A 27512-nucleotide genomic window follows, 5' to 3' on the forward strand; every position below is an offset into this window, starting at 1 on the left:
GCGCAGGCTCAGGGTTGGCGACTGGGCTAGGGAGGAGGCAGAGTGGGGCCACTGGTGAGAGGAAGCACAGGGAGAAGGGGGTCTGCCAGCCCCATTGTCCTGGTTTTGGCAGGGATGGAGTTAATTTCCTTCCTAGTAGCTGGTACAGTGCTGTGTTTTGGATTTAGGAGGAGAACAAAGTTGATAACTCACTGATGTTTTAGTTGTTGCTACGCAGTGCTTACACTGGCCAAGGACTTTTCAGCTTCCCATGCTCTACCGACTGAGAAGGCTGGAGGTGCACAAGAAGCCGGGAGGGGGCACAGCCAAACTGGCCAAAGGGACATTCCATACCATGGGACGTCATGCTCAGTACATAAACTGGGAGAAGCTGGCCGGGGGGGCCGCTGCTCAGGGACTGGCTGGGCATCGGTCGGCGGGTGGTGAGCAACTGCACTGTGCATCACTTGCTTTGTGTAGTAGTATTATTATTATTGTCACATTATTATTATTATCACTTTATTTCAATTATTAAACTGTTTTTATCTCAACCCACGAGTTTTCTCACTTGTGCTTTTCCAATTCTCTCCCCCATCCCACCGGGGGGGTGAGGGGAGTGAGCGAGCGGCTGCGTGGTGCTCAGTTGCCGACTGAGGTTAAAGCACGACACCCACCCTGGCTGCTGGCGGTGCAGGACCTGGCATTAAAACAGAACATGATGGACGCAGCCCTCGGAGGCTGCTGGCCCTGAACGGGCTGAAAAGATTCACTTTCAGTGCCAAGCACCATTGTTAAGTGCTCAAGCCCTTGCATGGACCTGCCAGCTCACCTCGAGTCAGGAGCAAGGTCCCTGCGAGTTCAGGCACCGCTCCCCCATCCACAGCCCTGGTCTTTCTAGGTGAGGACAAGCAAAAATAGCGGCCGTATGCATGCCCACCCAGGGACGTGAGGACAACTGGCCAAAATCGACACAGACACTTTCAGTGAGTTTTTTTTTTAAATACATTTATTAACCAATGTTAACACATTAAATGACTCTATATATTGCTAGTCAGAGCAGCTTACAAAATGCCAGAATGCATCATAAACTGGACAGCCACAATGAATAATTACAATGTGCATAGTGGCTAAGCTCAACACTTTAATATAGCTTTATGATTTGCAGAAAAATTAATTTTAAATCATGATTCCTAAAACAATCAATTGTAATTTTACCTAAAACTTATACAAAACCAGGCCACAATCTTTTTTTTTTGTTTTGTTTTTTTTTTTTCTTTAAAACACACAGTTTTCACGCTGTAGTAACTTGGAAATGTGCAACCGTGTCAACAGAGACAAAAAAGCCAAAGTAACACGAATCTTACTTTCATGCAGCTATCAGTTAAATATTACATATTCTGGAATGATTTTACACCAAAAATATTTCCACAATAACTTGCTTTCATAGGGGTGGATCGAAGTTTTGGAACTTGTAAAGTAATCGAACAAGATTGATTTTTAGTTGTGAAGTGTTTTACAGTCACAACACAGAGGCGACAAAAGTTAATTACACATTTATCAGGCAATAATGTAGCTGTGGTAATACAAGCTACCATCTGCTTACTATTTTTTCCAATCAACTTACCACTTAATTTCTGCAACATATTGGGCATTATTTGGCAGTATCTAGTCAATTAACTTATATCACCACTGTAGGTAAAAAAGATCAGGATTTCAGTGGTAGTTCACAGAAGGTTAGTTATATTTTCAGCTTTACAATGACCCTGACAAATCCTAGAGAAAACTTTTTTAAAGGCTTTCCTCCCGATTCTTCAGCTTCCATCGGTCCATCATGTAATTGCTTTCAATAAATATCAAAGATCTAAATAAATATTTACAAATTATTCCTCTAACTTCTCAAAAAATAGCTGGATGATTAATGGGCATATGATTCAGTCTAAGACCAATCTTTGAAAGAAACTAAAATGCGGAGACACTTTAAAAGAAAAGCTATTTAAGTAAGCTTTACATCTATTTAAAAAAATTGTCTCTGAACATGGATGCAATTCATATATCTATATATAAAACAAACAAAAAGGAAATCATTTTTCAACTATCGATCCATTCCTATTGGTAATGCTTCTTAATCCAGACATTCCGCAAAATACAGACTTTTTACAAATCACGGCATCTTTAATACAAGAAAATTAACATGCATTATTCTTCATTCTGAGTACAGTGATGGAGCTCATTATTAGGCAATGACCCATTACTACAAACATAACGGCTTCTGTGAAACTTAAGTGCTTTTCTCCTTTCATTCTCAAGTTACAATGGACCAGGTGACACCAGATCATAGGCAGTCAAATGACGTTGGATTGGGGAGGCTGAAGGGGGGCGCAATAAAGAAATTTGTATGCCTCATAATTCCGTGTATGAATAAAGGTAGTTGGTTTTGTTTTTTGTTGTTTTTTGGCTTTTCTTATTCTTGTTACAAGCACTCATGTTAGGACAAAGATGAAATGTGCAAACTTCAAAATTTAAATATTCATTTTTCTCTAAGATCCAGCTCAGTAAAAGATTACCCCAGTTCCCTGTGATTTCAAACTACAAGATCAAAGCTAATATTTTGTTATAAAAGTTATATATTGAAAAGAAATAATGAAAATAAAACACAGTTGGGAAATATTTAAGAAAAAATATGCAGGACTAGCACCTGCTGTGTCAACCCTGTTCCCTAAATTCAATCATGTACCCACTGGTATAACCAATAGATAATGCCTTTAAACAGTAAAATTAAGCTGAACAAAACCAGCTCAACAAGGTTAAGAAATAAATGTTACATCAAGGTAGTATGCTTCGTTTTTCTGAAACAGTTCTATACTTCTTACATTCAGATCTAGTTTTTAAATGTTCCTTTTGTTAAACTTCCATGATTTTTTTATTTTTAGATCCGCTGTTTTTAAAGATTAAAATCTCTGTAAAACCTAAAAATGTTTTAAAATTTGCTGAAAATGCAACAAATCCTCTAGTTTAAAATTATTTAAAGTAACCTGCTCCCACAGATGTTAAATTCATTTCGCTGACAAAATTTTGGAGGAGCATTAAACAGAAGATTGAAATTACTGTGCAAAATTTCTTTTACGAAAAGTGTTTAAAGGCTGGTGCAAAATGGGAAGCAAATTCTAAACAATTTTGGCTTCTTGGAAACAAAAACCGCTGTGTCTGAGAATAGCAATCATCGAGGTGGTTTTCTAGGGGAGGAATAACTCTTTCATCTTTTTCGGCGGCAGGTACGTTTGTGTTCAGCATGCCAGTGCTCCTGCTGACACTTGATGGAGCAGTAGGAAGTGTTCCAGCAGCAGTGGTACATGGCCTCCTCTTCACAGTTGTAGCACTGGAGAGAACAAACGAGACGAGATTACCACCCTCGCAGGACCCCTCCTTACCAACGCACAAGTGTTCTCACTGGCTCGTGGATGCACCAGCACACGCAGAGCAATACTTCTTTTTTATTTATGCTTGGGGCATCCAGAGGCAGAAGGGCATTTTTCACACGTGCTGAGTAAAGCAGCAATCTTTAGCAAATCTGCACAATGCTTTCATATTTTCCGGAGTCTGGATTATTGCTTTTGAAAAAATCATCTCTCATTTAAGAAAACTCATCTCTCAGGGCAGTGGACTGACATTTTTCAGCCACACAGTGCAGGAACCATCTTTTACCCTACATTTGTATGATAGCACCCTGATCTATCTCTTAAAAGCTATGATAAATCAACAGGCACTTCTGGCGGGAACAGGTTCCGTGCAAGCTTGAAAATCGGCGTTTCTGAGGTTTCTTTACAAGCCTGACCTGTCCAGGGGTTGCTGGGCTAGGCAAATCTCAAAGGTCACAACAATAACATCAATGCAGAAAAGAATAATTCATTACCAAGTGGCTTGTTATAGCCCGTTTAGGATAGGTCTGCAGAGAGGCTACTGTCATTGGGGTTTGCTGACTGCCAGACAGCGCTGCAATCTCGTGAAAAGAAAACCTCGTGCCACATCAGTGCTACTGAAAAGAGCAAGAAAGTGCCCTTTCCTTCAAGTCTTCAGAAACCAGAGAAGGCCTGTTGTACACAGGATGGCTACATGGGCTGTTGCCCCTTGTCATGCCTGCGAGGACGGCACAAAGCTCCTGAGAGAAAGAGGTGCTGCACAGCCCGTGATTTCTGCCAAAATACTTGGTTCTGTAGAGTGCTGCAGCAAAGAGGATTTCTACCCCAGAACACACAGAATGCCCCCAGTTTCCTGGTAGCTGGAAGAGCTACCTGGAAAATAATCCCATGGCCTCTGAGGAACTAAAAAAAGGGAATCGACGTGCTGGTCAACACTACGGGTGGTCAACAAGCAGGTACGGCACCCAGACAGGCAATGTGCCCTGTCTCCAGGTAGTTTTATACCCCTTCAGGGAGTGCTGCGAAAGCATTAACTATCATTCTGACAAAACCCTCTAAAGTAGGGCGGCATTGCTACTAAAGGAACCGCTTATACTCAGCGCCCTTGAAAGTCAGGTTCTAATGATCTCAGGTTTGTCTTTCTGAATTTGGTCTGCTCAAAATCAGAGCGTATCTTTACAAATCCAGTCTGAAATGCTTATTGCATGACGGGGAACAGAGGGAGGGATATCACACAGTCTGTGCAGGCTGCTATCAAACCACAGAATCACACACAATTTACTTTTTATGTCCTGTCTAGCTATAGCATTGTTAATAAAACAGAGAATTACAAAGAAAACAAACCCAACTGCCTTAAAACAAAACAAAAACACAACAACCCTGCACACCACTAAAAGACAGATCCAAGAAAGCTGACAGTGACGTTGGCTAAACCAATAACTATTTGTTTACATCAGCAATAAAAGGGACTGCCCTAGCTGCGCGAGAAGGGAAACTCTCCATTTTCCTTTTATAACTTAGCTCCAGGGAAGTTTATTTGTAGAAATGTCCGCAAACAAGTGTCCTCTCGAGAGCTGTTTTCCTGGTTTTTCATGTTGCTGGCTGCCCACAAGCCTGTGGGAACCATTAGGATCATCCTCTGGAAAGGTGCAGGGAACAGCTGTGTCTCTCCATTATGTACAGCATGGGCCTCAGCCCAGAGACCAGCTTCACATCTGCTTCCTTGGAGAGATCAAAAAAAGCTAAGACAGGAGAGGACAACTGATCTGTGGGTCCTGCACCTTCCTTTACATACGCTGGCCATAAGCGTGGGATGTAAATCTCCACTTACAAAAGGAAAATAGTGTCATCTAAGCTGGTACCAGCACATGTGGCAGACAAGGCAAAATGCCAGCTGGCCTTAGGCCTCCTCTTTTCTTTGTATTTTCCTCCTTCTAAACATTATCAATCACTTGGGTTTTTGTTTCAGACAGTACACATCACGGACAATGCTCGTTCACTTAAAAACAACCTGTTGCAAGTTAGAATAAATATATATTTAAATATAATTGAAAGAGACAGAAGTTAAAAGTTACCTATAAAAATGAACTATGCACCAATTTAAATGAGGCTTATATGCAAATAAAAGAACTGGGAGAAATTAAAAAAGAAACATTGTCAAGACCGGCCCTCTAGCCTGTATTCTGGAGGCCATCAAACTGCATAATCTCATGATCGTTATCCCTGCCTTTACATTTCTTCCTTTTGTTTGCTATTTGCTTGAGGTATCTGTATTAAATCCAAATTTTCTGGAGGTATAAAAATGAAATTGGGTTAAGCCAAGGGGACTGTGACTAGTTAAAGCAACAGAAAAATGTTGTTATTTAACTATGCGTTAGGCTCCTGAGGGCTGGGAGCGCGTCTTCTCATGTGCCTGTACACCACCAGCAAAATGATCCCTTCATCCTGACTGGATTTTTTTTTTGGGGTATGAGAAAAAGAAATACAGTGTGAATAATAGCAGCTGTATTCCAAAGCCAAGACATGTGCATTACGCAAAACCAGAGGTCTCTGCTTCTAATTAAAAAGCAAAGCCACCAAAACTCATTTAGTATGTGTGTTAATTACATGAGATTTTGGTAAGGAGGTATTGTTATAATAGCAGCATACAAGAGTGGTACTACACACCAGGGACTGTCATTAGTACCACCGAAGGAAAAAATCACTGGGGACTTGTGTAATTGGACCAACTCCAGCCGCCTGAGGCTGCGTGTTGGCAGGCAGATCCATCAGCTTGAGCGCAAAGGTGTTTCTCCTTTCCCTCCCTCTTCTGCCACATGCAAACCAGCTGCCTGTATGATGCCTTCATTTAAGGTGGTGACTGACAGATAGTCTTGCCTATTTCTGTGGCCCCAGAACTGTCAAATACTCTTTATATCTTTAATTGTCTTGCTCTGAAAGAGGCTTTATGCACATGATCATAAGATGCAGTGATGTGGCACCAGGGCACTCTCTGATTAGGCTAAAGGACATGGTAAAGGCACATTGGAGCAGATGAAAGTAAGTCTCGGGAGCCTCTTTCATAAATTTTGCCTTCAAAAACACCAAAAAGCAGCTATAGCTAAGAGTCCAGACTCACAATCAAGTTATTGTAATTGAGTTACTGCCTATCAGCTGCATGGTGGCAACAGTTCACATGTGCACTCTTAACATTTGACAGAAAAGAGCTAATTTGACGTAGTTCTATAGTAGGCAAAGGCAATTCAATTTCCCTCTCAAGTGCCACAGGCAAAAGCATGCATGCAGGCACCAGCAGCTGGTGACTCATTAAACAGTAACTTGATGAAGTTGGAGTCCTCAATAACTTCTCTAGTCTGCAGAGACAGGTAGGCAGGGAGGAATTTTCTAACTGACAGAGACCCAAGCACTGCAGTATCGTAACACCCACAGTAAAATCTCTACTAGGAACAGAAATGAAGACTCTACAGGAGCTCTGGCATTTGAAGTAATTCTTCTCTTTACAAAAAACCAAACTCGTAACTGTGATAGTCAGCAACTGATTGTCTCGCCTTAGTATTTATTTCAGTCTTCTACAGAGCAGAGTTTTCTCTGCAGGGACCATCGTTTCATCTGTAAGAACAAGGACTGATGAGGCTGAACATAAACAAACAGCCCTTTACAGCGGAAGACAAACAGGAGCTGTGGGACGGAGCCAGAGCTGGCTGTCCCCAGGCAGCAGTGGCAGTGGGACGGCGGTTATCCATCGCTGCTCAGATCAGCGTGCCATCTTGTGGCAAAGCACTCGCACGCTTCTCAGCCGCATCTGGCAAAATCAAAGCTTAAAAGGAGGCGAGTAGAGAATCTTGTACCCACCCCACTGTATGTTATAGATGGCTATTACACTGCAGTGTGATCTCCTGAATGCTGGCTTTCATTTCCTTGTTCTATGAAAATTAGCAAAGAAATAGCAAAGTTTGTATGTGTGCCAGGCTCACTGCTCCTCAGCATAACAGTCTCCACCCGTACTCTGTTATAGGCTAGCAGCACAGTATTACAGTACTTGCAATGTTTGAGTAGATGCTGTACAGCCATGTGGGAGAACACACTTCTGGCTTGAAAAGAAAACACGAGACACAAAACAAACAAAAAGAGGGAAAAGTTTGCAGCATGTAACAGAATGGTAAGTTAGATGTCTGTTTTCACTTTTCTAAAGGGCATACAAACATGTTTTTTGTAGGCAATGCTGCAGATTTGGGCTTAACTACTGAACAGGGAGGGAAATATATTTCAGAAAGTCATGTCTTAAATACAAAAGAACATAAAAGAGCTGCAGGAAAAGCTAGGAGAGGAAAAGGCCAAAAGGATATCACTACCAGCCTTATTAGCAGGGGAATACAAACTGATGCAGCCAGATATTGTACCCTCTGGGGCCTTGAGATCAAAGGAGTGTGAACATAATGCAAAACATGTCTTACATGGGGTAAAACTGCATTTAGAAAAAATATTTTGATACTAACATCGGATTGGACTCAAGAAGGTGGTGCTGTTAACACTGCATAATTAAGACGGAAAGTAGTCAGAACTTCGAGTTTAAATTTGAAGGTTAAGAAAATTTGAAAGCAGTAATATGAAGGAGAAAACCTTAAAGCTGAAAGATCAGTGAAAGAGCGGTGCAGTTAAAAGTAAGGAACAAATCACCTTCAATTGGCCTGCAGTATGCATTATACATTTCCACTTATTCTCTTGTAATAAATTTTTGACACTTACCCACTGCTTCTTCTTGGTCTGGGAAATCAGTTGCTTGTGCTGGCCTGCTAGCTTCTTAATTTCTTCTAAAAATTCTTCTTTGCACTTCTCCTTTACCTGCTTACATTTTCTGTCCATCTCTCCTTGTGCGTTGGCCACAGCTTTACTCACAGCCTGCCTTTTCTCTTCTTCCATCTCTGTACGCAGCTGCCGTAAGAAAGTCAGCAAAGCAAGTCAATGGACAGCTATTGGAATAAAAGTATCTTCTTTAAACCTCTACTCTTTAAACCCCTATTACTGATGTGGGTGGAGGTCACATAATTAGAGATATCTCCTATTTAGAAAACAAAAAGTTTTCTCATTTATAATTATAACAAAACTTCTATCCCATAAGAAACATTCAAAATAAAAATGTCACCGTATTTCTATTCTGCTAGGCATCTACAAAAACAGATAAATAGGTTCCATGTATATTTTGTCAATGATCAGTTTACAAATTTATGACTTTACCTTAGACAAAGATTTTGTCTTTTCCAAATCTAAAACTGCATATAAATCTACAGTGAGGGCACAATGGAAAATACAAAATGGAACATCCCTGAGTTCAGGAAGAGGTACCTTTTAGTATTCATTGTCGGTGGGATTCCTTTGCCCTTGCTTAATTATCTAAAAGTTTGGTGTCTTAATCCTACAGGATTAACTCCCTAGGTTCATTCCATAGTCTTTCATCCAGAAGGAAATTCATCTTGTCTTAAGACAGGTACTTAAGAGAGGTCAGACAAACCTTCCTCTAAATCGTCCTGCTCTCTCCAGCCAAAGGTGACCAGCTCAGGCTTAGATATTGAATTTTAAACAGGTTATCATTAGATAAGAAAATTCAAACAAATTTCAGTGAATCTATTTAATGTTTAGGTCAGAAGATTGACAGAAGAAGAATTATTTATGAATGGCATTTAAACAATGCCATTGTTTACAATCACATTTGACAATGGAGACAAAGGCTTTGGAAACGGATACTCATGAATGAACAATTAGTTTCACTTTTGGATCAAAAACTGATTTCACTGGACAAGAATCAAAAAAAGCAGGAGTTTTCTGTTTAAACCAAGGTCTGTTGGTATAGAAATGGTCTAAATAGCAATAATGAAGACTATTTTTATGTGGTCTCTTTGGAAAAGGTTTTTTATTCATTTTCTTAAGGGTGGATGTTACAAAAATAGAAAAGAATGTGAAAAAAATCCACACTCCTCCTCTCCTCAAACCAGAGTGTAGGTGGTGTTTGACAAGCGTTACCTTTTCCACTGCCTCTCGCACAACTCTCTCAGTTTCTCTTTTGTGATCAGCTTTCATCCTGTCCTTGAAATCATTAAAGATTTTGGTGTATTTGTCATGGCACATGTTCTGACACACTCCATCATTACTGGTCTGGGTGCTCCGATGCAGCATTTTTGGAGAAGAGGCACTTAACTTCTTGGTCTGAGTTGAGACTGAAACTTTTTCAATGGGCTGAGGCATTGTGGGAATTTCCTGGCTTGAACTTACTGCTTCAGTTTCAGGTTCTGGCTCCTACAGAGAAAGAACAAACTTGTAAATCCAGGTATCAAAATAGAACAAGTTAACTTTCAGTTCCCCCTGGAGAAAAAATGTAATATGACTAATGCCAGCACAATTAATGTGAAAGGTGTCTGTTGAAGACCTTCAGTGGTCAGGCTTTTCTGACTTCAGCTAGGAGCCCTCCAGAAGAAAGCACACGTATGGCATCAGTATGCCACACTCACCAGCCTCGCTTCCCAAAAAGTACCACCAACATCAGAGGCTATGCTGAATCACTGCAGATCCCTTGGGATTACTAAAGGGTTGCTATAGATTTTTCCCCCTACCATTTTCCTTGAAGAGACTGTAGCTGCGTGGCCAAGGTGCCTGAATTATTTTGGCAAACTCTGGCCTTACTCTGGCCCAACAGGCTCCACTGGAGTCTGTAATATTCCACTGATTTCATAGAACTGCTGCAAAGATTGATTAGTACTTCAAAGGTGCTTTGAAGATGAAAGACTAATGAGCGTCTTAAGTCTTGCTTCCAATAATATAGAACTAGACTTGGATGACCACAGAAGCTTTCTGTAATTACACAATTATCAAGAAAGAAATCATAGTTACTGTAGTGTACTGTACTGAATTTAGCAGCCTATGTTATTACACTCTAACACCAATTGTTCCTGCTCTTTAGAACAGATAGAAATAATATCCCTGCAAACTCTTATTGATATTTGAAGTGTCTGAAGACACAGATGAACATTATTTATCTTTTTTTAACTTAGATTTTTTAAAGCTTATTTAACAGTGTACAGACAAAGCACACAGCCCTTGTAACACCAGACTTGCTCAGGACTGGACTTTGTGCCTGTAGTGTGATGGGGCACTGCTCACACCAATCAAAAGGCTGTCTGTGTATTCCCTTTTGCAACCAATTACTCTCTAATAGGTCACTGTGATTGACTTCCAGATCACTGATCAAATATGAGCGGAGCTAAGAAGGCAAATGTTAAGACATAAATATACGAAGCAAATTACAGCATTTGCTTGACAGAAAACACAATAAAAATGACGAGACTAGGATGTCTCCCTATCTTGCACTCAAATATAGTTTGTGCCCCAGGGAACACAAACTGTGTGTCACTGCCTCCGTCGATGAAGGTGCCTCACAGAGCTAGCCCTGCGGTATCAGATACAACAGGGAGGCAGATGCCCAGATATTAGGAGTGGCAACGTCTGTATTTCAGGCACCAGGGCCATCCCACATGACTCTGGTGCTAAAATACCTGAACCCTCCTCTGTAATGGAGTCCTGAGTCCTCTTCCAAGGACTGTGCATATGTGCAACTTTTTCTTAGTGTTCAACATGCAGCTGAAACAAGGCCAGGAAAAAGTACCCAAAGTTAGGAAATATGAGATTTATGGCTGTCTCAGCAACTGCCCCCTTGTGTACGAGTATAACAATACAGTCCTTTGGTTACATGATCATAGGTTTCTGTTTCCCCCACTTCATTCACTGTGCAAGTTGGATAAACAAGGAAGGAAGTTCCACAGACAAGGGTGGATATGACATTTTATAAACTCAATATTCTTGATCGTGCAAAACACTTCCTAATTTCTGCTGTTTATAGACTTACTAACTAGCCTGAATCTGTCATTAAAAAAAAAAAATGTCGTAAGCTGACTGTTGATTTATTCATGATACAGAATATTGCCACAATGACACCAGTGGCTTGCGTGTGGGAGGTGCCATTATGTTTGTTAGCAAGGAGGACCAAGCTATGGGGCTGGAACTTCCAAGATTAATACTGTAAAATCAGTAAAAGGTGTCAGAAACCGAAGGAGTGTCTATTAAAATTTCAGACTTTTTGTACTTTGCTATCTCTACAAACACGGTAATTGAGGTTCCTTACTTCTTTCTTGAGTTCCATACTCTGGTTACGTCGTCCTTTCTTTGCTCTTGGTTCCTGAGTAACCTTCAGCTGTGAACATTAAGAAGAGCATATTGAATCATTCCAAAAACCAGTTCATATAAGTAGTACTCATTGTAACGTGACTGATGTACCTTTTATTTTCGGTTACTTGCAATTATTTAATTTAGCAAATAGAAAGTTGAATACTGTTCTTAAATGAGAAGTGCTCACAATAAACTTTCCACATTATCACTGATGACTATGATTGCACGAAGGAACAAAATTCATGAACAAGTTCTAACATGCAATATGTATTTGCTAAAATACCCTTAACCATTCTTTTCTTCTTTTCACACACAAGTTCAAACACTTGTTTTCTGGAATATTCTGATATCAGTGACCCATAATTAGGCAGCAGATCTTGTTGGAAGCCAGAAAACAGCAATAATTATAAAGAGAATGTATATATGTAAAGATAGTAAGATTATCCAGCCTTGCTATAATTGATTATAACTGTATGCTTGGAGGGGTATGAAACTTCATGCTTTAGAATAAAAGCCAATCTCCAGCAATAGAAACAAGGGTGAGATCTAAGTGGATGGTATATTATCTTGCAGTGGCTTAGAGCAAAGTTCTTATTCCTGTCTTTGAAGCATCCGGTACTAGCTAGTGTTAGAGACAGGGTACTGCAGATTACTGCAAAGTGCTGAGTTTGATGGCTACTCTTATGTTGCTGTATCTGGGAAACCAGTGAAACGGGTATTAGCATTAACCAAGTGAAGGATGAACAGCTGGGGTGGAACAGAAAATATGCAAATGGACACTTTAAACCCTATAACTGACACTTCTGAAAAACTGGGAAAATGCCTCTGTTATCTTTCATAAATATTATTTGTAACCATTTTCCTGTTTCATCATACATTGTTGCATGACTGCATACCTGACATTAAATAAAGGGGCTACAAAGGGTTAGCTAAGCAAACCAGGCTAAAAAACCCTAAAACCACTTTGATAAGGAGCATCCCCTTAAAGCAACATCCAGTTTTATAAGCTTTAAGTTTTTAGCTACAAATTGGATGATAGAACTGTTTGACAAAAGGGCAAAGGAAGAGGGTCAAAACACGCTGATTTTTTTAAAATACAGACTTAGAGAGAGGATAGTGGTTTTAAATGAGGAAAAAAGATGTTGCCAGGGAAAAGGCTGCCAAAAATACAGAGATGCATCCTGCAAGATATGAAAATTTTACTGCCAAGTCTGTAATAGTGAATATATAACATCCTCTTGGACAATGAATGACTAGCAAGGTTCAGCTGTGATAAGGGAATTTCCATATGGCAATGCAAAGTTTTGTATCTTGGCCCTTTGTGCTTTTCACCTTTGTTAAAGCAATATAATTTTTCTTGTTTTGCAGAATTATTTTTGATGACTTTAATCAGTTGCTGGCCACATGGTCCTCAAAGTGCAACGTTTGCACCTAACCAGTTGGACTTGCTGAAAATGTCATGGTTGGTGTTACTCAGGGATCTGTAACGCAGAATACAGTCCAAAGTGAACACACTCCAGCTGTGAAAAGGCTGAACAGCTACAGGGCTGTCCCTTGATGGGAGTCCAAGAAGGCAGTGTTGCAGTCTATCTGATATCCGTGACATTTAACTTGAACATTCCTATTTAACTTTAGAAATCTTGGTCTGTCTCATCAAGGTGCTGTAGGTGACAAACATTTTAAAACGTAGAGGTCATCCAAGAAACTGGGGAAAGAGGAAAACTATTCTTGTTATTAATGAGCCACAAAACATAGGGAAAATAAGCCTTTGAACCCTCTTCTTGTCACCACAAAACTGCAGACAGAGCACAAGGCTAATTTAGCAGTAGATTAATCAAAAAATACGTCATCTTTTTACCCTTTAATAAATTGCCCTGATTGCTAACATTGTGGCAGCACTCACCTGCTCATTGCTGGTGGAAGAGATACTTGACTCTGCCTCCTCTTCCCCTTTATCCTCATTCTTTGATTTCCAGAATCTCCCCTCACGAAGAAAACGCTGGTGCAGTTCCAGCTCATCACAGGCCTTCTTCCACCCCATACTGCGTTTCACGTGCAGCCGATGGATATTAACTGTGATGTCTTGAATGTTTTCAGAGGGGATCCAGGCCCTGTGAATACACAGTAGAGACAGGTTCAGAAATATTAAATACAGATGAAGGATCTTGACCTGAGAAACTGACTTCAAAAGCAGTTTTTCACAGTGGCCGATCACTGACAATTCCTTTTTACTCAGGATTTTTGTATATTCAACACATTTGAAAAAAAACGGACTGCATACCATTAGACATTTGTGTTATTATAAGCACTTGTTAGCTGTAGGTGCTATGGCTCAAAGTCTCTTTCATTTTTGGTGAGCCACAAACCTCCCCCAGCACCAACAGCAATCACATCTCCCACTTGTTCTCTTGCTAAATGCCCTGAGTCAGACACAGAAACATCTTTACTGAAGATTCATATGCTAATCCAATCTAGCCCTTGACCTCTTTCCTAAAACTGTCAAGGAATGTACCAAATTATCACCTCAAATAGAGATATTTTGTAGTTTGGGCCCTTATCTATCAGTCCTGAACTCACGTGGGGACTGTCATGCTCTTTTGGACTGAATTCATGCCAATGACTTAGTTCCAAAGGTACTTTGTCCTCTTAAATATTTTCAGAGAGTCCTCATAGAGTTTGGGCAGCTCTTGACATTTTGAAAGGTTATACCAAGCAGCACTGGACATGAAAGAAAAAGAGTCACTGCCATGCACATCTACATAACAGAGTAAATACTGTAACAAATTAAATGTCTGCGGCCAGATTCTCAGTTCTTGCAATATACATTTGATTTCAGTGAAGTCAAGGAAAGAATGCTAATTTACACTAACTAGGAATTTGGCCTTTCATCCAAGTCCAGCACAGTAACTAAGCAATGGCGCTCTACTAAAATGTATTTTGCCTACTCTATGAGCACACGTTTAAGAAGTTGCAAGCACCTCATCCCACAAGTGTCATGTTACTTTATTAAATAGTTTGAAGCTGTGTGACCTTAATGCCAAAACTACTAATAAGATAAGCTGCATTTGCAAACAGATTCAAGGTAAATCACTCTGTGATTGCAACACAAATAAAGATCCTTTACCCATTTTATACCTATTGGAAATCTTGGTAGTTCATATAACAAATGAAAACATGTTATATACTGTGCAAGTTACACTAAAAGCAATTTAAATAAACAGCCTCATAAAACACTGTTACTGAATTGTCTAGGCCCTTTTGGGATGTACCAAAATATACCACCTTCCCAAAAACCATTAATTACTTTGCAAATGTCTCCTCTCCTAACATTATAAGTATATAAATCAAACAGCAAAAAAAAAATCAGTACATCCACTGTAGTAACACTACTATAACCCTCCCCAAATGCTGAACAAATGACTGGAGAGGGAAGTAAAAGCTGATCTCTGAGAGTGAAGTTTCCAATCTAAAGAGTTATATAAAATTGCAAACTGGCTCACAGCAGGAGCTCTGTCAAAGATTTAGCAGTGAGACACAAACATTTGTGATGTGTATTATGTTACTAAAACACAAAAGTGCAATGTGCATGCTCAGAAGAGAAAACTGCACGAAGTCAATACTGCTGGTAGTAAGAGTATGTTTCTCTCCAATTTTCACCTTGGCTTGGATTAGCAGGCTGCTACTGATTTGAATAGTTGAAGTTCACTTGCTTTCTTTAATTAAAATGGCATTAAGTAACACCCCTATGGCAACTGTGGAAAGGGAATCTCTGAGCCATTTGGCAACTTCGGATGTGTTAGACTGAGCTTTAAATTTTCTGAAACAATGATGGCAAAGCACCCAGACTTTCTAATGTTGGCAACTAGCTGAGCCAGGATTTACAACATGATAGATGAGATAAATTCTTTTAAGTATTGTTTGTAAAAAGCAGCACATGGAATTAATAAATTACCTTTGGTGGTGATGGCCAAAAAAGCGAACATCAACTTGATTGTCCTCTTTCTGCATGACTTTGGCTGGCCAAAACCCAAAGCCTTTCATTTTGGCCCAAACCAACTCATGATTAGGTATCTGGAAAAAATGTTGTATTTATTATTGGATATGAAGTATTATATTGATTTCTCCCACAAATATTTTGCTGTAATAGTATGCTAGTATCTTAAGAATATGGCTGCTATTTATGCCTAGTGCTATTTTCATTTTTATCTTCTTACAATACATATTTCCCTGTTAGATGTATTGCTTGGATCAAAGTAAAAAAAAATACAAAGTCTGAAAAGGGCATAACTGTCTATTGAAAACAGAGATCTTAAGCAGTCCCCAAATTAAACTTGCCTTTATAGCTTCATCCAGGAGCAAAGTTTTATTTCTGTAAGCTCCTTATTTTCTTGTGAGACTGTTGTAACTGGCTGATAACCAAGTTTTATAACCTATATTATTACAGCTTTGAACTTCAATCAACATTTCACTTGCGTAAAATATCTAGGCTTACAGAGTCTTAACCATGCTTTTGAAACAAGCCTACTGAAATGGAATATTCAATGCATTAATGACACCAAAACTGCAGGATTTTATACATAAAAGCAAACAAATAAAAATCTGTGTCAGCAACATACGCAAGGATAGCAGAACCAATTGTCAGGTCGCGCATTTGACAAATAGAAACAGTTCTTGCAAAGCTGTAGTTCATCCAGCTGAAAAACAAAAAAAGGTAAATAAGCCCAAAAAATCCTATTTATGTGACTTCAGTAGTATCCCTCTCTCTTAAGCAGTTAAATTTTTCAGCCCTGCTTGCTAATTTGGTGGAGTTACTTCTGTCTGTGCAAACTAGAGGTGTGAAACTGAGGTGAGCTGAAAGTAGATGAACGACAAGCTGCAGAAACACTATTCATGTTTTAGAAAAATAAGGCAGAGGGAGGAGACTAATTCAACTCAATGATTTATTATAGCTAAAATGCAAAGAACAGTTCTTTAAATTCTTCAGATATTTAAAGTACATTCTGAAGGAACTAATTCAACTGTACAAATGGAGAAAGTGTGACAGCTCCCCTAGCTTTATTTTTTGGTCTCCTCTGAATGTTGAGAAATGTTTCAATGCCAATTACAGAATTTAGTAGGAATCTCACCTCAGGTTCAATTTATATTAGCAAGTACAATTATTTCTAGTCCAATTATGTATTACTAGATTATTTTCAAAACTAAAATTTGAATATTGGTATTTTCCAAATGACAGTCTAGTTGCAAAAAAAAAAAAAAAGAAAAGGAATTCTGAATCAGCTCTTAGAAAGTTAGGGGAAAATTTATAACAAATTTCACACCCTTTTAATTTTTGTAATATGAAGAATAATTTTCTTAGATTCTGAAATGAAAATCAAGTATCTTGTCTACTTCTTGGTTACTTGGTACTACTTACTTCATGACATGTGTCTTTGTAAAGCATCCTCGCTATGTCAGCTTGTTCACTGTCCGCTATAAATTAAAAATAAATGGTATGAACAATCACAGTTTGATCACAGTGCTCACGAAGATTTGCAGCCGTCATTGCTATGACTTCCATGCTATAATTGTCTTGCTTGAGAATACAAAACATAATTTAGTCACTTGGATAACCCTTCCATTTAAAATTTTCTAACTATCAGTTCTATATTTGTTTTCTCTTTCATATTTATATGCAAAAATAGTGTTTGGAGCTTTTAAACTGAACAATACAAGTACATATCTGAGAAGCAGCAGCAGGGAGACAGGGTTGCTCTTAATATGGATCCAGTTTCTTTCTCTGCTAGTGTCTTAACGACACACTGCAACTGTCCTAAAACATGGCTCTCTGCTATCACCACTTGACAGGAACACTGGTACAATCACATAAGTATTTCTGCTCAGAGTAATGCTTCACAAACTATTTATCACTATGTGTTTCCCTTTACACCTGCGTATTTCTCTATTAGCACATTCACATCTCTCCCTACCAACAACATCATCCTGATGGATCTCCTGATGCTGCAAATAGACTGGTCCCACCCTCCTCCCAGTGTTCCTGATGTGGGCCTTGTCTGCAGGGGAGAACCACATCCTTCCTGAAATGATGGCTTGGAGAACCTTGTTACAGGACCTGGCTATAGCTTCTGGACACAGTGGTGGTGTTTTTCCACTTCCAATCAGACTGTCCCACCATATCATACAGTCACTTATTGCCTTCCCAGTGGCTGGCAGCTTCTCTGATGGCTGTACCTCCACACACTGCACCAGCAGGACACTTCTAGTGTGGATGTAGCTACATTTGCTGTCGCAATGTGGCAGATATTGCCCAGGAGTGAAAAATATGTGTCTATAGTACATGTTTCCGCTGACAGCACATCAGAGATCAGACCTCTTTCCACCCTAGAACAACACATGTATACTAGCAGAATTCTGCAGTATAGACTGACTTATGACGTAGGCTGCAGAAGAAACAGGATGGCAAAGGTGCAAATTCCTACTAACAGGTTTAGCCAGAGAGGATGAAAATAGTTGTGCAGTGGGTGGGCCAGAAAGATCCTGCAAAGTCCTCTTGCAGCTTACTTTGATTTTTAAGGGCTCTCAAATGACCTCATCCACACTTAAGATTATCTAATACCAAATTCAATCCTGAACTTGTGAGTTTCCTACAGATAAATCAAATAAAGCAAGCAGTAAATGTAGTACTTTACCTCCGTAGAAAATCACTGTGTTGTGTAGAAGCAGCTGAGCATCTGCTTTGAACTCCTCATAACTCCTGTACTTTCCTTCATTTACTTTCTATACAAAAGAAAACATAGGACTGTGAAAAAAATGTTAAAGTGCTGTACCTGTTTTATGCAGATAAGCTTTAACAGAAATCTGCATTATGCAACACAGATCAGGCACTGCCTTTCCTGTACACAGAAGGAATACTTACAACTCTTTGACATGATTTGTTAGTACCTGAACACTGGCTGCATTGCTCCCTTTATGCAATGCCCAGAAGTAAAACAGGTGCTTTAATACTTGACTAAGGTTAAAAAAAAGATCTCTTGGTTATAACAAGGTAAATCTGGAGTAGCTTCATCATAAGGTGTGGCCCAGAACACTTGTTCAAATTAAAATATATTCCCTGAGGTGAAGATTTTGTACCTTAAAATACCAGATAGTTTCAAATCAATGTTGACTGCCTTTATACTTCCAGGATCTTCACTTGACAGTCAGTGTTTTCTGATGAAGGCTGATTGCCTTAGTCTTCCAAACTCGTAACAAATGCCTACATGGAGCCATGCAGTTCATTTTCCTAGTATGGTCTTTTGTCTGATAAGGAATGCAGCATTTTCAGTTGTGCTCTGTCAAGAACACCTATTAGAATTCCAATCATCAAACAAAACATCATCAGTTTCTAGGATGTTATCAAGGCCAAAAGACCTTCTGTAGAAGCAGGTGAAGGTGACACAGTGAAAGGAAGGCCTGACCTATTTTCAGGCTCAACCAGTACTTCAAGCCAGCCAGTAGTGTTGGTCTCCGAAACTGCCAGTGAAGCTATTGTTTATCCATGTGTTTCAATAACAATAACAAAATAAAGGCTTTTCACATCTATGGTTGTAAAGGGCAATATGTACTACAGCATCGCATAGTAATCCAGTTGCAGCAATGAATAAAGATGAATATGCTGTTCATTTTGGTCATGAGCAGTCGATTTACATGAGTCATGGTCAGACCTTTGGTTCAGAAAAAAAGAACAACATATTTACTGGTACTTTATTTTTGGAACGATTAATGCAAAACAGATGTTTTATGTGAGTCTTGTTTTTTTGTGATCAACAAAACAATTGGTTCTTTATGAATCATTTAAATGTTTATAAAGTTGCCACCTACACAAGGCCTTAATGACTAAAATTGGAATATGGTCAAACACATTGGGCCAGATATGCAAACATGGGCACTCAAGTCCATACTCAGTGACTTAGATAAAGGGTACTTTCTCTAAAGATTTCAGCTACCTACAGCTCCTAGTAAAACCTTAGCACAAAAGGAATTGAGGACACTATGTCTGAAAACTAGGCACCACTCAAAACGGTTTCACTTGGCTACCTATTTATGAGGAAAAGTTTGAAATTTTAAGCTCCCATATCCAATGCTGGACACAATACTGAAATACTGATCATAAGGAGAATTAAACAGGGTTAGTGCTTTAGTCCTTAAGGTTTATCTTCACTGTTAAAAGACACCATAAAAAGTGTGGAAGTTAGAAAGCAAGTCGCTCTACCTCCTGTATAGTAGGAACATCAACAGCTGAGTGCACCAGCCTTCTATACATTGGGTGTTTGTTGTCCTTCCCTTTCTTGTTTAGATCTATAGCCTGAAAGGACCATGAGACAGTGTAAGTTATTGCATTTAGAATCTGCTTAAAACACAAAAAAAAGATTAAAAAAAATGCAATAGTTTGGATATTTCAGGTGGGGAATACCCAAGGCCAAAATGTAGATCCACAATCTGACAGATTACATGTGTCTCAAACCTGAAAAATGTCCGTTTCAGAGGAGCCACAGGTCCATGGCATAAACTACTCCTGCCAGAATGATACTAATCCGAGCAATGAGACGTGGTAAGTGTATGTTGAAATACACACACCGCTTATGACAGGGGAAATAAAATGACACCCTCTTGTAGCCCTCCTCCCTGCACAGTCGCATGTGGCCAACCACAATGCATCCTCTACAGTGCAACCCAACACTTCGATAAACTTCCCTGTTTCAGACTCACCCGCTCTTTCATACGAGAGACTATGAATCGTAGGTATGTGCTCATCTCTTGTTTACTTGTGTTTTTCTTCTTGATACTCTGTCAAAGAAAAATAGGATCATATTATCATTTTAAACTTGACTTCAAAATTCATCCATTAAAAATTTTCTCTGCATCACAAAATTATTTGAAAAGGTAACTTTGAATCACATTATCACACAATTTTTTAGGGAAAATCTTTTCTGGGAAATTAGTAACACTAACACATCACAACAGCTATATATGTTGCTTTGAATTATGTCTGGGCTGAGGACTTCAGCTACAGAAGAATTACAGGTTTTATTTCCACTTGTATCCATAATACTTTGTCAAAACCTCTCATGTTAAAAAGTGTCTAATTAGAATAAAGCAATAAAGAAAGGCATTTTAGGGAGCAGTTTGAAATTTATTTAATGGTCTTTTTATTAGCAAGGCATTAATATTTTTTGAAAAATAAGAAATTATTTTAAAAATAATATCCTGTACCATCTACAAATTATGTGCTTACTAGGCAAAATGACACCATCTAGGAGGAAGTCAAATAGGCTCTAGCCAGTAAAAACTCAGAGCACTTTTTACTTCTTAAGAAACACAGCAGTTGTTGATTTCTGTGGTTCTTCCTTCACAAAATCTAATCCAGATTCCGGAACACAGACTGCTTCTTTTTAGCAGTTCAGGATCCAGAGTTTTTTTCCTTCATCTTAGACTAGTATAGAGCCTTATCCCCACCCTTCAAAGTCAATCCAGGCTAGTGGGAAGCACTGCATACAGAAAACGTGCTGCTAAAGAGAAGGTGGCTCTCTGCCAATGCCTAGCGTGCTCTTACAAACCAGCCCTTCCAATTCCAGGTCACAGCAGCTGTGCACAGTTCTGCATGGCCTTACAACAGCTGGCTGAAAAGTGCTCTCTCCTCCTTGCTCTTGCCTACAGTAGTTCTCCAAAACAAAAGCGCAGTGAAACAACAGCATGGGTTCCAGGTTTATTATCCTGAAGTGATTTCTAACTGCTCACATCTCTTGCAAAAACATTTACTCCTCCTCACATCTCCGAACGCACGGAGGGCCAAGCTGAGTTCTCCCCTTCTCATGCCTCACATCACCACCTGTATGCAAACTGTGTGGACCAAACTGGCTCAGTTACACCTGCATCCTCAATTTTTGATGGTCTTTAGCAAGACCCACATAATTGTGCAGATGACTGTTGCTTAGCAAACACAAGAAAAAACAGAATTCATGTCCTAATAGGTAGCTGAAAGAGGTATGAGGCTTATGAACTATTAATCACTAGAAGTGTGCTATTTTTAACTGAATTACTTATATATGACTCTGAATATATAGAGGGAGTAGACACATTGAGAACAGAGCAACTACTTTTACATATTTACTTGGCAAGATTAAAAATTACACATTAGCGCAAAAAAATTGCTACAATTTGATTGTGTCTCCTCTGCTTATATTCCTCCTGCAAGACAATGAAGACACTGAAAATCACAGGCTGGCCCTTGTGCTACAGCAAGTGTGCAACCTCTACATCTCAGGATTGTACTTAATGCCTCCTTCTTAAATCAAAATTGTACACAGCACTACCAATGAAGCTGTTTATTTGATTGCCTAACGGTATGCATAGAATCATTACAAACTGTGCTGAATATCAGTTCAGCCATGAACCTATATAGATACTACAGTATGTATAACAACACTATAGCTTTTTCCTGACAGGACGCTACTGCTGTTGGGTAAAACTCACTATTGTGGAACGGGCCAGCACCAGGTCTCTCTAATGCTTACAGTGCATTTATGCATTGTTTTCATAATATTAATGGTTCCCTGACCTTCCTTCCAAACTCTGGAACAAGACAGAATTTTACCCTGTGCTGTATGTCTGAATCACCTTCTGTATATTCATGTTTTACTTTGTCTGCTGTGAGAACGTGCATTCTGCTGGAATTCAATTCACCTATTCAGTTTTGCATAAACCAACATTGCTACTGCAAATGCAAACCCATGCATTAAATGCATGGGTTTGCATTTAATTATCTGCATTATGAAACGCTGCTGCCATTTTAGGCACTGGAGTGCTGTATGCTTGCTAATGACACAGCATTTTAAAAGACTGAAACTTATTAGGACACAATAAAATTCACTTGCACTGACTAGTCCTTCTACACCTCTTTTTCTGACATGGTTCTGAATTTATCATCCTTTGAAAGTATTTTGGAATTCATGCAAACCATTTTTCATGCCCTGCTGGGCAAGACAGTTCGTAAGAGACTGTGTTAAGATAGATGGTTTACAGTCTTATCCTTCAGATCATAAGAAAAGATAGATAGCTGGCTTTGTATCATTATTGATGTCAGCAATTAATATCATCTTAAGCACCAAAGAAAATGATATAATTAACTTGCCAATTCAGGCAAATTTGAATTTCTCCACTTTTCCTTCAATTCCCTACATTGATTTACTTTAAGAAAAATCTGATCTTCAGATAGGTTCCTCTACTAAATGTTGAAAGGTAATGAATTTAGGGAATCGGAGCCTATGAGCCAGCAAAATGTCTTTTTATGGCAAGGTTGCTCACCCTTTGTAGAAAGCAAGCTATAATCCAACAGCTTCATTCACTTTTCAACAAAGATTAGCCCTTTAGGAGGTACCACTCACACATTCTTTGGAAGCTATAATGGAAAATGTGTAAATTTTTAATTAAAAAAACCCTACTTTGTATTTTGAAGACTTGTAGTGTTCTCAGAGAAGTCAACCTAGAGCCACTTAATGCAAGTAAATAGCTAATACTAGATGGGGGATATGATTTGCATAAGATCTATTTATATTGCTCTGACACAAGAAAATATACCCACTTGCAGGTCCCTTTATAGCCAGAGTGATACAGAATCAAGTATAAACTAAAATTAGGTCTTTTAATTTCCTACTTTTGGGAAATGAAAACAATGATGGTGGCTTGTGAATCTGTAAAAGTGGCAAGATCCACTGCGTATATTTTTCCACAGCCAGATCGACTAAGATAGGCTACTGCAAGCCTCGTTACTTAAACAAGTTTCTTTCAAAGAGACTGCTATGATTCAATCCAGCCCCAAAAGATTATCAGGATCTTTATACTTGTAGATATCCTATTTGTAGGATATATTATCTTAATATAGCATTGTACTAGGTCTGGCTGGGATGGAGTTAATTGTCTTCATAGCAGCTCATATGGTGTAGTGGTTTAGATTTGTGACCGAAACAGTGTTGCTAACACACTGATGTTTTAGCTCTTGCTGAACAGTGTTTGCACAGTGTGAAGGCCTTCACTGTTTCCCACTCTGCCCCCACAGTGAATAGACTGCGGGGTACGCAAGAGGTTAGGAGGGGACACAGCCAGGCAGATGACCTGAACTAACCAAAGAGGTATTCCATGCCATATAACATCATGCTCAGCAATAGAATGGGAGAGGAGGGGGTTTAAGGTAGTTAGCCATCTTTTGCTTGGGAACTGGCTGGGCATCAGTCTACCCATGGAGGGTGGTGGGTGATTGCCTTTGCATCACTTGTTTTATTTTCTTTCTCTCTTCTTCCATTTCTTCACTTATTAAACAATTTTTATCTTGACCCAAAAGTTTTCTTGCTTTTACTCGTCCTTTTCTCTTCCTCTGTCCCACTGGGAGTTGGGGAGAAGTGAGAGAGCGGCTGTGTGGTGCTTAGCTGCCTACCGGAGTTAACCCACAACAAGGATGATTCCTAAGTGTCCTGGTTTTGGCTAGGATAGAGTTAATTTTCTTCCCAGTAGCTGGTACAGTGCTGTGTTTTGGATTTAGAATGAGAATAGTGTTGATAACACACTGATGTTTTAGTTGTTGCTACGCAGTGCTTACACTAGCCAAGGACTTTCCAGCTTCCCATGCTCTACCGACTGAGAAGGCTGGAGGTGCACAAGAAGCTGGGAGGGGGCACAGCCAGGACAGCTGACCCAAACTGGCCAAAGGGATATTCCGTACCATATGTCATGCTCAGTACATAAACTGGGGGAAAGCTGGCCGGGGGGCCACTGCTTGGGGACTGGCTGGGCATCGGTCAGTGGGTGGTGAGCAATTGCATCGTGCATCACCTGCTTTGTATATTCTTTTATTATTATTCTTAGTAGTAGTAGTAGTATCATCATTATTACTATTTTACTTTATTTTATTTCAATTATTAAATTGTCTTTATCTCAACTCACGAGTTTTCTCACTTTTACTCTTCCAATTCTCTCCCCCATCCCACCGGGGGGGGGGAGAGAGAGAGTGAGAGGCTGTGTGGTGCTCAGTTGCCGGCTGAGGTTAAACCATGACACTAAGTCACACCAATTTTTAGAGAAATCTGCAACCCTTCTGCTTGGAATCACAGTAAACTGAAAGGCTTGGTCAGGCATACGTGTTTATGTAGGGGATGTAGGAGTGAAGTAATAACCTTCACAATAGCAATCCTCATGTAGAAGATTAATGAGATATGGTAGGTGGAAGGCCAAGGCTGCAACCTAACTCTTTGCTTGTGGGTGCAGGAAATACCTTATATATCCCTTATTCTCTGCGGCACATCTATTGCTTAGAAGCTGGTACCCGAAGGTTGGATTTACATTGCTTTTTGTATTCAATATTCCAAATTAATAATACTGCTTAGCTGTTAAAGAGGGTAGCAATATATTGCACTGTGCAGGTGTGACTGACTTAGCAATGCTGACATGCTTATAGTGCAGGAATTCACTACAAAACTTTATGAACCACACAAGGTTAGCAGCAGTTGAGGGGTACTGCCAAGAAACTCTCCATCCTGCAGTAGCACCATTTATGATGGAAATGACTATGCTTTGCACCCTGAGTTAGCATGTAGCTCTTAACTCCCAGGGTGACAATGGTCACTATGCTGCAGTTGCTGCAATCTTTCATTTGAAGCGACAAAAAATAGAGAAACTCTAAGAAATGCAAGGTGTTAGTACCAGCATTCTGTCTCGCTATAAGCATTTAAATTACATTTTCTCCACGTAAAGAAGTTTCCCTATAATTTCCCATTAACGAATAATTTTTTTCCCTTCCTCCCTCAATGGTCATGTGTATACACATCAAAGAGCTTCACTTCAGTTCAGTGATGGATTAGGTGAAGGCTGCTCAATGACAGATACACGTTTCTAAGGCACCAGTTCCATTTCCAGAAGCAATTCAGGTTTCCAGGGGTGTATCTGCAGAGGGGAACTATGTGCATGAGTCTAACATACATTCAGTGCTGCTGTTTAGAAACTCTTTGCTTTACCCACTGGCCCTTGGATTTTTTTAGGGCTTAAATTTCCAAAGGAATTTGGTGCTACATATGGAAAGCTTTACTGCTCTGCCACCCTCTCTAACTCCCAACCCTCAGGTCCTCAGGTTTCCTGTACCATTAAGAAAGGTATGCAGGCACACAGGATGGGTCTCAGAGCAACCAGTGCCCCGTATGCCCTAAGCAGTGTACAGAAAAGCATCTGCATGAGCAGAATATGGCATAACACCTGCCTCTTTCACGACCATATACAGTTAAACTAGACTTTTCAAAGTATTAGGTGCTTTTGGAAATGTTACAGCTGAATCCACAAATTGGTTTGTACTTGTATGGTGCATTGGGAACCTTCTGAATTTGACTCATCATAAGAGTTAAATATGCTTTTACATGCACAGAGAAGGTGGTAGAAGGCTTTAAGTGGAGGTTTCCCAGTTTTCTCACTGCTGTGGACAAATTCCTTTATACTTTATTAAATATGCCCTATGCAGTGCCCAGTTCCGCTGGCTCCCTGATTTACTCAAGGGTGCATGCGGCTGCAAGGTGAATGGGAGGGACCTGCCGAGCACTAACACCTCCCCAGGTGTGGGCTCTGTGCACTGAACCATGTGGTGCTAATATTGGTCCTATACTAGGACTTCCCTTCACCCACCAATCCATGGCTATTATTTGTGTGATTATGCCAAATCCTGTTTATAGAGTATGTTTCATCATACAGTTATCTAACAAACTCTTACCATAACACCCCATAAAGTAAGTCAATAGAGCCATATTCTTTCTTCCTTCCTTGTATTTTACATTAACCATCTTGACTGACAGCTAGTGCCTAAAACCCCCTGATCTAAGTACTTGAGTTAGTTCACTTAAGCAACCTGCATCTTTCCGTGCTTCTAACTTGGTTTGTCATTCTCACTTGTCAAATCATGTCTAGCGTTGATTGTGAACTGCATGATGGTGTGTTTTTATGTACTCTATGAAATGCTTAGTACAGTACCAGAACTCAGAAATAGCCTATTTATATTTATCAGCATAGCATTTAATATCTTAAGCTCTACAGCTTACTTTACTCTCATATATGTAAAAAACAGAAATATTGAAACATGTACTATGATAGGTAAATTGGTTGTAGTTCCTTGTAAAGCACATACATGGAAGATCAATCTCTGATCAGATGATTGTAAAAAATTTAGTAGTCAAGTTAAGCCATATGAATAATTCTTTCTTTTTGTTTCACAAATCAAAATCTATTCCTCTGGGACAAACTATATGTCACCATGCATAATTTTGCCTTTCTATAAAATTACTTTAAAATTTGAATTTTTAAAAAAAGAAATAACAAGTCAGTTACCCTTAACATGTGATCAATCCTATTCAGATTTTTGTATATGTCTATTTCCCCCCAAAAAACCCTGGTATTTTTGCAGTACTTTCTGTAGTCTTTAGGTGCTAAACTAACAGCTGGAGAAAATTAATTTCCTCCTTTTATCTAACCAAAGAGCAGTAATAAACATACAAGTCTCCTGCATCCATCAGAGATCGAGTTGACTAACCCTGTCTTGAATAGACCATTCCAGTACTGGGAAAAGGCTAAAGTAATCTCTTAAGTTCATTTGATATTGAGTCTTTCCCTTGTGACCAGGAATTTTGCTGATAATACCAATTTATTTCACTTAAGACAATGATTAGTCAGCAGTCAGGGAAATTTTCGATCGCTGCAATGTAGTTTGAATTGAACTTTGTTTGACTCCTGACTCCTGCTGAGAATTATGTAGGGTACAAAATATTCAGATTGGCACTGCCAAGTTAAAAAAAAAGCCAGGAACTGGACATCCTTGCTTATGGATGCAGTGGAGAAAAACAA

At 39.4% G+C, this 27512-nt stretch overlaps 1 protein-coding gene across 4 annotated transcripts in view; it reads right to left on the bottom strand.

Annotated features, from left to right (window-relative positions):
- Positions 1-1021: 1021 nt before the first annotated feature.
- ZMYND11 (zinc finger, MYND-type containing 11) overlaps positions 1022-27512 on the bottom strand; it is a 108314-nt gene continuing 81823 nt past the window's right edge. For all 4 annotated transcript variants that reach the window (XM_009329884.1, XM_009329882.1, XM_009329883.1 and 1 more), the window contains 11 exons: positions 20355-20432; positions 19858-19950; positions 18296-18383; positions 17023-17078; positions 16226-16303; positions 15562-15680; positions 13513-13720; positions 11566-11634; positions 9414-9686; positions 8142-8327; positions 1022-3355 (listed from right to left, as the gene is read on the bottom strand). In XM_009329884.1, the coding sequence (XP_009328159.1) occupies positions 3233-3355; positions 8142-8327; positions 9414-9686; positions 11566-11634; positions 13513-13720; positions 15562-15680; positions 16226-16303; positions 17023-17078; positions 18296-18383; positions 19858-19950; positions 20355-20432 (1371 nt within the window). In that variant the 3' untranslated portion in view covers positions 1022-3232. The remainder of the gene's footprint in view (positions 3356-8141; positions 8328-9413; positions 9687-11565; positions 11635-13512; positions 13721-15561; positions 15681-16225; positions 16304-17022; positions 17079-18295; positions 18384-19857; positions 19951-20354; positions 20433-27512) is intronic.

This window comes from Pygoscelis adeliae, unplaced genomic scaffold (genome assembly GCF_000699105.1).
Source record: "Pygoscelis adeliae isolate BGI_AS28 unplaced genomic scaffold, ASM69910v1 Scaffold238, whole genome shotgun sequence".
NCBI lineage: Eukaryota > Metazoa > Chordata > Aves > Sphenisciformes > Spheniscidae > Pygoscelis > Pygoscelis adeliae.